Source organism: Oncorhynchus keta, chromosome 20, assembly GCF_023373465.1.
Source record: "Oncorhynchus keta strain PuntledgeMale-10-30-2019 chromosome 20, Oket_V2, whole genome shotgun sequence".
Taxonomy (NCBI): domain Eukaryota; kingdom Metazoa; phylum Chordata; class Actinopteri; order Salmoniformes; family Salmonidae; genus Oncorhynchus; species Oncorhynchus keta.
Window position 1 is genome coordinate 44,916,266 of NC_068440.1, and position 14,291 is coordinate 44,930,556.

A 14,291-nucleotide genomic window follows, 5' to 3' on the forward strand; every position below is an offset into this window, starting at 1 on the left:
TGTGTTGAATCGTCTATAACACAGTGGAATCCATTCTGTATCTGTGTTGAATCGTCTATAACACAGTGGAATCCATTCTGTATCTGTGTTGAATCGTCTATAACACAGTGGAATCCATTCTGTATCTTCTAACAAAATGTTCCCTGCTTGCTGCCACAGGCTGATTAACAGAACATCTGGTGGCTGCACAGGTGAACATCTGGTGGCTGCACAGGTGAACATCTGGTGGCTGCACAGGTGAACATCTGGTGGCTGCACAGGTGAACATCTGGTGGCTGCACAGGTGAACATCTGTGTGGCTGCACAGGTGAACATCTGGTGTGCTGCACAGGTGAACATCTGGTGGCTGTGTGAACAGTGTGTGAACATCTGGTGGCTGCACAGGTGAACATCTGGTGGCTGCACAGGTGTGCCACAGGTGAACATCTGGTGGCTGCACAGGTGAACATCTGGTGGCTGCACAGGTGAACATCTGGTGGCTGCACAGGTGAACATCTGTGGCTGCACAGGTGTGTGTGTGTGTGTGTGTGTGTGTGTGTGTGTGTGTGTGTGTGTGTGTGTGTGTGTGTGTGTGTGTGTGTGTGTGTGTGTGTGTGTGTGTGTGTGTGTGTGTGTGTGTGTGTGTGTGTGTGTGTGTGTGTGTGTGTGTGTGTGTGTGTGTGTGTGTGTGTGTGTGTGTGTGTGTGTGTGTGTGTGTGTGTGTGTGTGTGTGTGTGTGTGTGTGTGTGTGTGTGTGTGTGTGTGTGTGTGTGTGTGTGTGTGTGTGTGTGTGTGTGTGTGTGTGTGTGTGTGTGTGTGTGTGTGTGTGTGTGTGTGTGTGTGTGTGTGTGTGTGTGTGTGTGTGTGTGTGTGTGTGTGTGTGTGTGTGTGTGTGTGTGTGTGTGTGTGTGTGTGTGTGTGTGTGTGTGTGGTGTGTGTGTGTGTGTGTGTGTGTGTGTGTGTGTGTGTGTGTGTGTGTGTGTGTGTGTGTGTGTGTCTCTGTGTACAGGTGTGTGTGTGTGTGTGTGTGTGTGTACAGGTGTGTGTGTGTGTGTGTGTGTGTGTCTCTGTGCATGTGTGTTTGACCCTGTAGCAGTACTGCCACCAGGTGTGTGCCTCATGGTGTGTTTGTGACTACAGGTGTGTCTCTGGGTCGATGCGTGCCTATACTGGTTGCCAGGGTCGAGGTGTGCGTTACAGGTGTGTCTTGTTGCTGGTGGCGACAGGGGACGGCTGGGGCTGTGTCCCCTCCACATCAGTCCTACCTATACAGGACACAGGTGTGTGTGTGTGTATGTGTGTCTGTGTCCTACCTATACAGGTGTGTCTCTGTGTCCTACCTATACAGGTGTGTCTCTGTGTCCTACCTATACAGGTGTGTCTCTGTGTCCTACCTATACAGGTGTGTCTCTGTGTCCTACCTATACAGGTGTGTCTCTGTGTCCTACCTATACAGGTGTGTCTCTGTGTCCTACCTATACAGGTGTGTCTCTGTGTCCTACCTATACAGGTGTGTCTCTGTGTCCTACCTATACAGGTGTGTCTCTGTGTCCTACCTATACAGGTGTGTCTCTGTGTCCTACCTATACAGGTGTGTCTCTGTGTCCTACCTATACAGGTGTGTCTCTGTGTCCTACCTATACAGGTGTGTCTCTGTGTCCTACCTATACAGGTGTGTCTCTGTGTCCTACCTACACAGGTGTGTCTCTGTGTCCTACCTATACAGGTGTGTCTCTGTGTCCTACCTATACAGGTGTGTCTCTGTGTCCTACCTACACAGGTGTGTCTCTGTGTCCTACCTATACAGGTGTGTCTCTGTGTCCTGCCTATACAGGTGTGTCTCTGTGTCCTACCTACACAGGTGTGTCTCTGTGTCCTACCTACACAGGTGTGTCTCTGTGTCCTACCTATACAGGTGTGTCTCTGTGTCCTACCTATACAGGTGTGTCTCTGTGTCCTACCTATACAGGTGTGTCTCTGTGTCCTACCTACACAGGTGTGTCTCTGTGTCCTACCTATACAGGTGTGTCTCTGTGTCCTGCCTATACAGGTGTGTCTCTGTGTCCTACCTACAGGTGTGTCTCTGTGTCCACAGGTGTGTCTCTGTGTCCTACCTACCACAGGTGTGTCTCTGTGTCCTACCTACACAGGTGTGTCTCTGTGTCCTACCTATACAGGTGTGTCTCTGTGTCCTACCTACACAGGTGTGTCTCTGTGTCCTACCTATACAGGTGTGTCTCTGTGTCCTACCTATACAGGTGTGTCTCTGTGTCCTACCTATACAGGTGTGTCTCTGTGTCCTACCTATACAGGTGTGTCTCTGTGTCCTACCTATACAGGTGTGTCTCTGTGTCCTACCTATACAGGTGTGTCTCTGTGTCCTGCCTATACAGGTGTGTCTCTGTGTCCTACCTACACAGGTGTGTCTCTGTGTCCTACCTATACAGGTATGTCTCTGTGTCCTACCTACACAGGTGTGTCTCTGTGTCCTACCTATACAGGTATGTCTCTGTGTCCTACCTATACAGCTGGGTATAGATGAGTTCCAGTTAGCCAGGGCGTTGGGGACAGTCAGACACTCTATGGCGGTGGATCCCTCCAATACGTATCCGGGGGAACATTCAAAGCGGATCACGGCTTCCACAGCAAAGTTATTCCCCGTCCTCCTCCCGTTCCTGGGCTCTGGGACTGAAGTGCACTGGGTGGCACTGGTCCTTGGCACCGCTGTCGAGGAAGAGAAGGAGAGTGTTCGTCTGGTCAGTGGGGCTTTACCAAGTAGTGATTATCTAGGAGCCTGAGAGACTTTAGGTAACTCTGTAGCACAGTTAAACACCATAGATAGAGACCTATAGGTAACTCTGTAGCACAGTTAAACATCATAGATAGAGACCTATAGGTAACTCTGTAGCACAGTTAAACACCATAGATAGAGACCTATAGGTAACCCTGTAGCACAGTTAAACATCATAGATAGAGACCTTTAGGTAACTCTGTAGCACAGTTAAACATCATAGATATAGATAGAGACATATAGGTAACTCTGTAGCACAGTTAAACATCATAGATAGAGACATTTAGGTAACTCTGTAGCACAGTTAAACATCATAGATAGAGACCTATAGGTAACTCTATAAAACAGTTAAACACCATAGATAGAGACCTATAGGTAACCCTGTAGCACAGTTAAACATCATAGATAGAGACCTATAGGTAACTCTGTAGCACAGTTAAACACCATAGATAGAGACCTATAGGTAACTCTGTAGCACAGTTAAACATCATAGATAGAGACCTCTCGGTAACCCTGTAGCACAGTTAAACACCATAGATAGAGACCTATAGGTAACCCTGTAGCACAGTTAAACATCATAGATAGAGACCTATAGGTAACTCTGTAGCACAGTTAAACACCATAGATAGAGACCTATAGGTAACTCTATAAAACAGTTAAACACCATAGATAGAGCACAGACACCATAGATAGAGACCTATAGGTAACTCTGTAGCACAGTTAAACATCATAGATATAGACCTATAGGTAACCCTGTAGCACAGTTAAACATCATAGATAGAGACCTATAGGTAACTCTGTAGCACAGTTAAACATCATAGATATAGATAGAGACCTATAGGTAACTCTGTAGCACAGTTAAACATCATAGATAGAGACCTATAGGTAACTCTGTAGCACAGTTAAACATCATAGATAGAGACATATAGGTAACTCTGTAGCACAGTTAAACACCATAGATATAGATAGAGACCTATAGGTAACCTGTAGCACAGTTAAACACCATAGATAGAGACCTATAGGTAACCCTGTAGCACAGTTAAACACCATAGATATAGATAGAGACCTATAGGTAACCCTGTAGCACAGTTAAACACCATAGATATAGATAGAGACCTATAGGTAACCCTGTAGCACAGTTAAACACCATAGATATAGATAGAGACCTATAGGTAACCCTGTAGCACAGTTAAACATCATAGATAGAGACCTATAGGTAACTCTGTAGCACAGTTAAACACCATAGATAGAGACATTTAGGTAACTCTGTAGCACAGTTAAACATCATAGATATAGATAGAGACCTATAGGTAACTCTGTAGCACAGTTAAACATCATAGATAGAGACCTATAGGTAACCCTGTAGCACAGTTAAACATCATAGATATAGATAGAGACATATAGGTAACTCTGTAGCACAGTTAAACATCATAGATATAGATAGAGACATATAGGTAACTCTGTAGCACAGTTAAACATCATAGATATAGATAGAGACCTATAGGTAACTCTGTAGCACAGTTAAACATCATAGATATAGATAGAGACCTATAGGTAACTCTGTAGCACAGTTAAACATCATAGATATAGATAGAGACCTATAGGTAACTCTGTAGCACAGTTAAACATCAGAACAGAACTATATTTAAGGACACGGCGCGTACAAACACACACTTGAAGGCACGCACACACGCTTGCACACAAACAAGCTTACACACACACACACACACACACACACACACACACACACACACACACACACACACACACACACACACACACACACACACACACACACACACACACACACACACACACACACACACACACACACACACACACACACACACACACACACACACACACACACACACACACACACACAGAAACCGCTAAAACACAGAGGCATAAATAGATGCACGGGCACACACACAAACGTGGTAGAGGATTGGTATCGTGCTAGTAGGGTACTGCTGTGCCTAAAAGCCCAGTCATCCATTATGTAGAGAAACAGGCTTGTTAGAACAGGCTGAGAGGTACAGAGAGGGGAGAGATGTACTCCAGTGTGTGTGTGTCTGTCTGTCTGTCTGTCTGTCTGTCTGTCTGTCTGTCTGTCTGTCTGTCTGTCTGTCTTACCTTGATACACCAGGTGGAATCCTTTGGAGCTGGATTGGCCTTTGGAGGTGAATCGGATTAGAACCTGATTGGACGTTGCCAACGGCAGCGACTCACCTGAGAAAGAGAGAATGACACAGAGAAAAAGAGTGGAGTGAGAGACGAGGAGGGAGAGGTGGAGGAAGAGGAGGAAGAGGAAGGAAGAGGGAAGAGGAGGAGGAGGAAGAGGAGTGAGAGGAGGATGAAGAGGAGGAGTGAGAAGAGGAGGGAGAAGATGAGGGAGAGAGGAAGAGGAAGAGAAGGGAGAGGAGAAGGAAAAGGAGTGAGAGAGGAGGGAGGAGGAGGAAGAAGAGAAGGGAGAGAGGAGGGAGAGAAGGAAGAGAGGAGGGAGAGGAGGAGGAAGAGAGGAGGAGGAACAGGAGGGAGAGGAGGAGGGAGAGGAGTGAGAGGAGGAGCAAGAGGAGTGAGAGGAGGAGGAAGAGAGGAGGAGGGGAGGAGGAGGAAGGGGAAGGAGAGAGGAAGGAGAGAGGAGGGAGAAGAGGAGGGAGAGGAGGAAGAGGAGGGAGAGGAGGGAGAGGAGGTAGAAGAGTGAGAAGGAGGAAGAGGAGGAAGAGGATGGAGAGAAGAGGGAGAAGGAGGGAGAGGAGGAGGAAGAGAGGAGGGAGAGGAGGAGGAAGAGAGGAGGGAGGGAGGAGGGAGAGGAGGAGGAAGAACGGAGGGAGAAGAGGAGGAAGAGGAGGGAGAGGAGGAGGGAGAGGAGTGAGAGGAGGAGCAAGAGGAGTGAGAGGAGGAGGAGGAAGAGAGGAGGGAGAAGAGGAGGAAGAGTAGTGAGAAGGAGAGAGAGGAGGAGGAAGAGAGGAGAAGGAGAGAGAGGAGGAGGGAGGAGTGAGAGGAGGAGGAAGAGAGGAGGAGGAAGAGTTGGATGAGAGGAGGAGGGAGAGGAGGAAGAGGAAGGAGAGAGGAGGGAGTGGAGGTAGAGGAGTGAGAAGGAGGGAGAGGAGGAGGAAGAGTAGTGAGAAGGAGGAAGAGGAGTGAGAGGGGGAGGAAGAGAGGAGGAGGATGAAAGGCGGATGAGAGGAAGGAAAGAGGAGGAAGAGGAGGAGGAAGAGGAGTGAGAGATGAGGAGACAGATAAACCTAGATACAACACAGGAACAATATGTGTAAGGTAAGGAATGTTGGACATGTAGCTAGGTGTAGCAAGAAGTAGCTAGTAGTAGCTTGTAGTCACTCGTAGTAGCTAGTAGTAGCTAGTAGTAGCTAGCAGTCACTAGTAGTGACTAGTAGTCAATAGTAGTAACTAGTAGCAGCTAGAAGTAGCTAGTAGTAACAAGTAGTAGCTTGTAGTCACTAGTAGTCACTAGTAGTAGCTAGTAGTAGCTAGTAGTAGCTAGCAGTCACTAGTAGTGACTAGTAGTCACTAGTAGTGACTAGTAGTCAATAGTAGTAACTAGTAGCAGCTAGAAGTAGCTAGTAGTAACAAGTAGTAGCTTGTAGTCACTAGTAGTCACTAGTAGTAGCTACTGGTAGCTAATAGATGCTAGTAGTCACTAGTAGTAGCAAATAGTCACTTGTAGTCACTAGTAGTAGCTAGTAGTCACTAGTAGTAGCTAGTTTTACCTAGTAGTCACTAGTAGTAGGTAGTAGCTAATAGTTGCTAGTAGTCACTAGTAGTAGCTAGTAGTAGCTAATAGTTGATTGTAGTCATTAGTAGTAGCTAGTAGTAGCTAGTAGTTGCTAGTAGTAGCTAATAGTTGCTAGTAGTATTTAGTAGTAGCTAACAGTTGCTAGTAGTAGCTAGTCACTAGTAGTAGCTAGTATTACCTAGTAGTCACTAGTAGTAGCTAATAGTTGCTAGTAGTAGCTAATAGTTGCTAGTAGTAGCTAGTAGTCACTAGTAGTAGCTAGTAGTACCTAGTAGTCATTAGTAGTAGCTAGTTGTAGCTAATAGTTGCTAGTAGTAGCTAGTAGTAGCTAATAGTTGCTAGTAGTAGCTAGTAGTAGCTAGTAGTAGCTAATAGTTGCTAGTAGTAGCTAATAGTTGCTAGTAGTATTTAGTAGTAGCTAATAGTTGCTAGTAGTAGCTAATAGTTGCTAGTAGTATTTAGTAGTAGCTAATAGTTGCTAGTAGTAGCTAATAGTTGCTAGTAGTAGCTCGTAGTCACTAGTAGTACTTCTTTCCCATGGAAGAGACAGCTGAGTTAGCCCTGTGGGAGCACATGGTTTAGTTTTAGGACCTGAAACTAATTTAAACATACCTTTTCACTTGCTAGTTTTCCATCCGACTGGTGACGGATTTTCATGTGAATATTCAAAAATCTGTATGAAAACCATATGCTCCTTTTCCCACCAAAAATGTGTTTCCATCAATTTGCCCAATCTGGTATTGGCTCGTGCACCCTAGTCAACAGAGTATAGTCTACGTGAATGTCACGACTAATCCCGCTCCTCCACTCCGGCACTCGTTGTCGCCAGTTAACTCATTATTACGCACACGTGTCACCATCGTTACCCGCACCAGCGCCTCGTGAGACTCTCCTGGACTCTAATCACCTTCCTGATTACATCCCAACTTCCTGATTACATCCCAACTTCCTGATTACATCCCAACTTCCTGATTACATCCCAACTTCCTGATTACATTCCAACTTCCTGATTACATCCCAACTTCCTGATTACATCCCAACTTCCTGATTACATTCCACCTTCCTGATTACATCCCAACTTCCTGATTACATCCCAACTTCCTGATTACATCCCACCTTCCTGATTACATCCCAACTTCCTGATTACATTCCAACTTCCTGATTACATCCCAACTTCCTGATTACATCCCAACTTCCTGATTACATTCCAACTTCCTGATTACATCCCAACTTCCTGATTACATCCCAACTTCCTGATTACATCCCAACTTCCTGATTACATCCCAACTTCCTGATTACATCCCAACTTCCTGATTACATCCCAACTTCCTGATTACATCCCAACTTCCTGATTACATTCCAACTTCCTGATTACATCCCAACTTCCTGATTACATTCCACCTTCCTGATTACATCCCAACTTCCTGATTACATCCCAACTTCCTGATTACATTCCACCTTCCTGATTACATCCCAACTTCCTGATTACATCCCAACTTCCTGATTACATCCCAACTTCCTGATTACATCCCAACTTCCTGATTACATTCCAACTTCCTGATTACATTCCACATATCCGTCACTCCCCTTTGGTTGTTTCCTCAGGTGTTATTGATTATGTTACTGAGTTTCACGCTACTGGTGGTTCTCGTTCTGTTCCATGTTTCATTTATTATTACATTCACTCCCTGTTCTTGCTTGCTGACTCCCAGGTGTAATGATGAGATATTTATTATGGCCAAAAGAGCAAGAATTATTTTGATTTGTTTACCTGTCAAGAAGAAAGCCGAAGCAATGATCATCATGTCACTGTAACAGTATAACTTTAGACCGTCCCCTCGCCCATACCCGGGCGCGAACCAGGGACCCTCTGCACACATCAACAACAGTCACCCACGAAGCATCGTTGCCCATCGCTCCACAAAAGCCGCGGCCCTTTGCAGAGCAAAGGAGAACCACTACTTCAAGGTCTCAGAGCGAGTGACGTCACCGATTGAAACGCTGTTTAGCGCTGCACCACCGCTAACTAAGCTAGCCGTTTCACATCCGTTACATAAGTACTAGAATAAGGATATTTCTAGAAAGAAGGTCCCTGTGCACTTTCACTTTTTTTGTATTTAATCTGTTAACGGTTTCCCTTGTCGTAGTGGGAGGACAACACAACACAACACAATGTGGTGTTTACTTCAAAACAATTATATCAGTATTTACGCATAAAAAAAAACATTTCCAGCAACATTTCTCGCATAATTAAATTTAAGGATGCAAATATAAGCAATTTGGATAGTTTACCAACACATGTTTTGTTTCAATCGATATTTATACAACATATACAGTTGAAGTGGGATGTTTACATGCACCTTACCTAAATACATTTCAACTGTTTTAGGTCAGTTAGGATCACAACTTTATTTTTAAGAATGTGAAATGTCAGAATTATAGTAGAGATAATGATTTACTTCAGCATTTATTTATTTCATCACATTCCCATTTGCATAAACTCATTTAGTATTTCGTAGCATTGCCTTTAAATTGTATAACTTGGGTCAAACATTTCAGGTAGCCTTCCACAATAAATTGGGTGGATTTTGGCACATTCCTCCTGACAGAGCTGGTGTAACGGAGTCAGGTTTGTAGGCCTCCTTGCTCACACAAGCTTTTTCAGTTCTGCCCACACATTTTCTTTTGGATTGAGGTCAGGGCTTTGTGATGGCCACTCCAATACCTTGACTTTGTTGTCCTTCCGAAGTATGCTTGGGTCATTGTCCATTTGCAAGACCCATTTGCGACCAAACTTCCTGAGTGATGTCTTGAGATGTTGCTTCAATATATCCACATAATTTTCCTCACTGAGGTCCTTTGCTGTTGTTCTGGGATTGATTTGCACTTTTCACACCAAAGTACGTTCATCTCTAAAAGACAGAACACGTCTCCTTCCTGAGCAGTATGACGGCTGCGTGGTTCCATGGTGTTTATTCTTGCGTACTATTGTTTTTACAGATGAATGTGGTACCTTCTGCCGTTTGGAAATTGCTACCAATGATGAACTAGACTTGTGGAGGTCTACAATTGTTTTTCTGAGGTCTTGGCAGATTTATTTTGATTTTCCCATGATGTCAAGCAAAGAGGCACTGAGTTTGAAGGTAGGCCTTGAAATACATCCACATGTACACCTCCAATTGACTCAAATGATGTCAATTAGCCTATCAGAAGCTTCTAAAGCCATGACATCATTTTCTGGAATTTTCCAAGCTGTTTAAAGGCACAGTCAACTTAGTGTATGTAAACTTCTGACCCACTGGAATTGGGATACAGTGAATTATAAGTGAAATAATCTGTCTGTAAACAATCCTAACCAACTTGCCACAACTACAGCTGGTTAACAAGAGATTTGTTGAGTGGTTGAAAAACGAGTTTTAAAAAGTGCTTTCTGGACAATTTTTCAAAATGCTTTCGATTTATTTTGTCAATTCTACATTTATAAGAACTGTATGAACATACTTTTGTCATATTGTATTGTTATATATATTTTACTTGTCAATAAGGCATATGTTTTGTCCATTTGCAATATGAAGAAGAAGTAGGAAAAACACTTTTAGGGTGATTTTAACCACTTCCGGTTGCTTCAGGAAGCTTAGAATCGACACAGGTAGACCTCATAGAATCCTGAGTCGTAAGTTAGTATGTTAACCTCTAGAGACTAGGGGGCAGTATTTTGATGTTTGGATGAAAAACGTGCCCAAATGAAAGAAGCTAGAATATACTGTAATTAGGATAGGAAACACTCTAAAGTTTCCAAAACGTTCAATATATTGACTGTGAGTATAACAGAACTGATATTGCAGGCGAAAACGTCAGGAAAATCCAACTAGGAAGTGCTGTTATCTGTTCCATTGCATGTCTTCCCTCCATTTACAACTGACTGATTTACACAGGGTTGCTCCAGGAAGCTTAGAATCGACACAGGTAGACCTCATAGTGGCCTTCATCAGCAATGTTCCTGAGGTCGAATTGTGCTTCTAACCCTAACGGTTCTCTCGCTGTCTCCCAAAAGCAACTGAAATTTAGGGCCAGGCTTCATTTTGGGCCTCCTCTCTCTCTCTCTCTCTCTCTCTCTCTCTCTCTCTCTCTCTCTCTCTCTCTCTCTCTCTCTCTCTCTCTCTGTGTCTCTGCTCTCTCTCTCTCTCTCTCTCTCTCTCTCTCTCTCTCTCTCTCTCTCTCTCTCTCTCTCTCTCTCTCTCTCTCTGCTTGGTGTTAACTGTGGAGAGAGATGGAGGAGGGAGAGAAAGAGAGGAGGGAGTATGGTCTACCCACACTCAGATTTCCAGAAGCAGTGTCTGAGTGTGTGTGGGGGGGGGAGGGTGTGTGTGTGTGTGAGGGGGAGGGTGTGTGTGTGTGTGAGTGTGTGTGTGTGTGTGTGTGTGTGGGAGGATGTGTGTGTGGGAGGGTCTGTGTGTGTGGGAGGGTGTGTGTGTGTGTGTGTGTGTGTGTGTGGGAGGGTGTGTGTGTGTGGGAGGGTGTATTATAGAAAGTGTTGACAGTAACACAAGGCCCCCAACATGGCTGGCCTGCGCTATTGTCACCATGGTTACTCTGATTCCGCTGCGGGACCCCTCAGGCCATGCTGTGTAGTTTATTACAGGAAGTGCTCAGTGCGCCGTTATGACGGAAGGGTTTAATAACGGCAAACGGTGACAGGTATTAACACAGACAGACACGAGTAGGTGTGGGGAGAGCAAGCGGAAGACATTCCACACATCATACAGTACATGGGTCTTGCCAAAGTCAAACGTAGTGTGCTGTTATAGGGAAAAGGGTGCATTTGGGGGGCTGGTATTTGTCCCAAGCTATCACTGTATGCCAAGTCCCTCTGGTTCCATTCTGCTTCCTAGCCCCTTGCTCCCTGGTTCCATTCTGCTTCCTAGCCCCTTGCTCCCTGGTTCCATTCTGCTTCCTAGCCCCTTGCCCCCTGGTTCCATTCTGCTTCCTAGCCCCTTGCTCCCTGGTTCCATTCTGCTTCCTAGCCCCTTGCTCCCTGGTTCCATTCTGCTTCCTAGCCCCTTGCTCCCTGGTTCCATTCTGCTTCCTAGCCCCTTGCCCCCTGGTTCCATTCTGCTTCCTAGCCCCTTGCTCCCTGGTTCCGTTCTGCTTCCTAGCCCCTTGCCCCCTGGTTCCATTCTGCTTCCAAGCCCCTTGCCCCCTGGTTCCATTCTGCTTCCAAGCCCCTTGCTCCCTGGTTCCATTCTGCTTCCTAGCCCCTTGCCCCCTGGTTCCATTCAACGATCTACACAAGATACTCTGTAATGTCAAAGTGGGTCTCTCAGGGCTTTGCACCACTCGACTGTACATTAATTGTCTATTATTCTTTTAAAAAATTCTTTAAAGATCGGTGTCGCCTCAGCTAAGATTCAAGTTCTGTCAAGTTGATTGTAGATTTTTTGCTTGACGGCCATGTTCATGTCTTGTAATACATTGCCAGGCCAATTTAAGTCCAAACTGTTCCTTACTCTCCGGCAACTGAGTTAAGAATGACTGCATCTATTGATATATCCAAAATGGAATGAATAACATCACCATTTTCAAAAGAGATATTCAATGTCAGGTTTCTTTCCCCATCATCTTCCAATCTAATCCATTTTAAATTCAGGCTGTAGCACAACAACATGTTTAAATAGTCTAGTAGGGGTGTGAATAGTCTAGTAGGGGTGTGAATAGTTTAGTAGGGGTGTGAATAGTCTAGTAGGGGTGTGAATAGTCTAATAGGGGTGTGAATAGTCTAGTAGGGGTGTGAATAGTCTAATAGGGGTGTGAATAGTCTAGTAGGGGTGTGAATAGTCTAGTAGGGGTGTGAATAGTCTAGTAGGGGTGTGAATAGTCTAATAGGGGTGTGAATAGTCTAGTAGGGGTGTGAATAGTCTAGTAGGGGTGTGAATAGTCTAGTAGGGGTGTGAATAGTCTAGTAGGGGTGTGAATAGTCTAGTAGGGGTGTGAATAGTCTAGTAGGGGTGTGAATAGTCTAGTAGGGGTGTGAATAGTCTAGTAGGGGTGTGAATAGTCTAGTAGGGTGGGGTGTGAATAGTCTAGTAGGGGTGTGAATAGTCTAGTAGGGGGGGTGTGAATAGTCTAGTAGGGGTGTGAATAGTCTAGTAGGGGTGTGAATAGTCTAGTAGGGGTGTGAATAGTCTAGTAGGGGTGTGAATAGTCTAGTAGGGGTGTGAATAGTCTAGTAGGGGTGTGAATAGTCTAGTAGGGGTGTGAATAGTCTAGTAGGGTGTGAATAGTCTAGTAGGGGTGTGAATAGTCTAGTAGGGGTGTGAATAGTCTAGTAGGGGTGTGAATAGTCTAGTAGGGGTGTGAATAGGGGTGTGAATAGTCTAGTAGGGGTGTGAATAGTCTAGTAGGGGTGTGAATAGTCTAGTAGGGGTGTGAATAGTCTAGTAGGGGTGTGAATAGTCTAGTAGGGGTGTGAATAGTCTAGTAGGGGTGTGAATAGTCTAGTAGGGGTGTGAATAGTCTAGTAGGGGTGTGAATAGTCTAGTAGGGGTGTGAATAGTCTAATAGGGGTGTGAATAGTCTAGTAGGGGTGTGAATAGTCTAGTAGGGGTGTGAATAGTCTAGTAGGGGTGTGAATAGTCTAGTAGGGGTGTGAATAGTCTAGTAGGGGTGTGAATAGTCTAGTAGGGGGGTGTGAATAGTCTAGTAGGGGTGTGAATAGTCTAGAATAGTCTAGGGGTGTGAATAGTCTAGTAGGGGTGTGAATAGTCTAGTAGGGGTGTGAATAGTGAATAGTAGGGGTGTGAATAGTCTAGTAGGGGTGTGAATAGGGGTGTGAATAGTCTAGTAGTCTAGGGTGTGAATAGTCTAGTAGGGGTGTGAATAGTCTAGTAGGGGTGTGAATAGTCTAGTAGGGGTGTGAATAGTCTAGTAGGGGTGTGAATAGTCTAGTAGGGGTGTGAATAGTCTAGAATAGGGGTGTGAATAATAGTGAATAGTCTAGTAGGGTCTAGTGTGAATAGTAGGGGTGTGAATAGTCTAGTAGGGGTGTGAATAGTCTAGTAGGGGTGTGAATAGTCTAGTGTGAATAGGGTGTGAATAGTCTAGTAGGGGTGTGAATAGTCTAGTAGGGGTGGGTGTGAATAGTCTAGTAGGGGTGTGAATAGTAGGGGTGTGAATAGTCTAGTAGGGGTGTGAATAGTCTAGTAGGGGTGTGAATAGTCTAGTAGGGGTGTGAATAGTCTAGTAGGGGTGTGAATAGTCTAGCAGGGGTGTGAATAGTCTCTAGTAGGGGTGTGGGTAGGGGTGTGAATAGTCTAGTAGTCTAGTAGGGGTGTGAATAGTCTAGTAGGGGTGTGAATAGTCTAGTAGGGTGTGAATAGGTGTGAATAGTCTAGTAGGGGTGTGAATAGTCTAGTAGGGGTGTGAATAGTCTAGTAGGGGTGTGAATAGTCTAATAGGGGTGTGAATAGTCTAGTAGGGGTGTGAATAGTCTAATAGGGGTGTGAATAGTCTAGTAGGGTAGGGGTGTGAATAGTCTAGAATAGTCTAGTAGGGGTGTGAATAGTCTAGGGGTGTGAATAGTCTAGTAGGGGTGTGAATAGTCTAGTAGGGGTGTGAATAGTCTAGTAGGGGTGTGAATAGTCTAGTAGGGGTGTGAATAGTCTAGTAGGGGTGTGAATAGTCTAGTAGTGGGTGTGAATAGTCTAGTAGGGGTGTGAATAGTCTAGTAGGGGTGTGAATAGTCTAGTAGGGGTGTGAATAGTC

The 14,291-nt window shown here is 44.9% G+C and overlaps 1 protein-coding gene across 1 annotated transcript in view; it reads right to left on the minus strand.

Moving 5' to 3' along the window:
* LOC118381542 (CUB and sushi domain-containing protein 2-like) overlaps positions 1-14,291 on the minus strand; it is a 1,147,246-nt gene that overhangs the window by 237,792 nt on the left and 895,163 nt on the right. Inside the window, 2 exon segments of the mRNA XM_052473074.1 lie at positions 2,500-2,703; positions 4,907-5,002. Of these exon segments, the coding sequence (XP_052329034.1) occupies positions 2,500-2,703; positions 4,907-5,002 (300 nt within the window).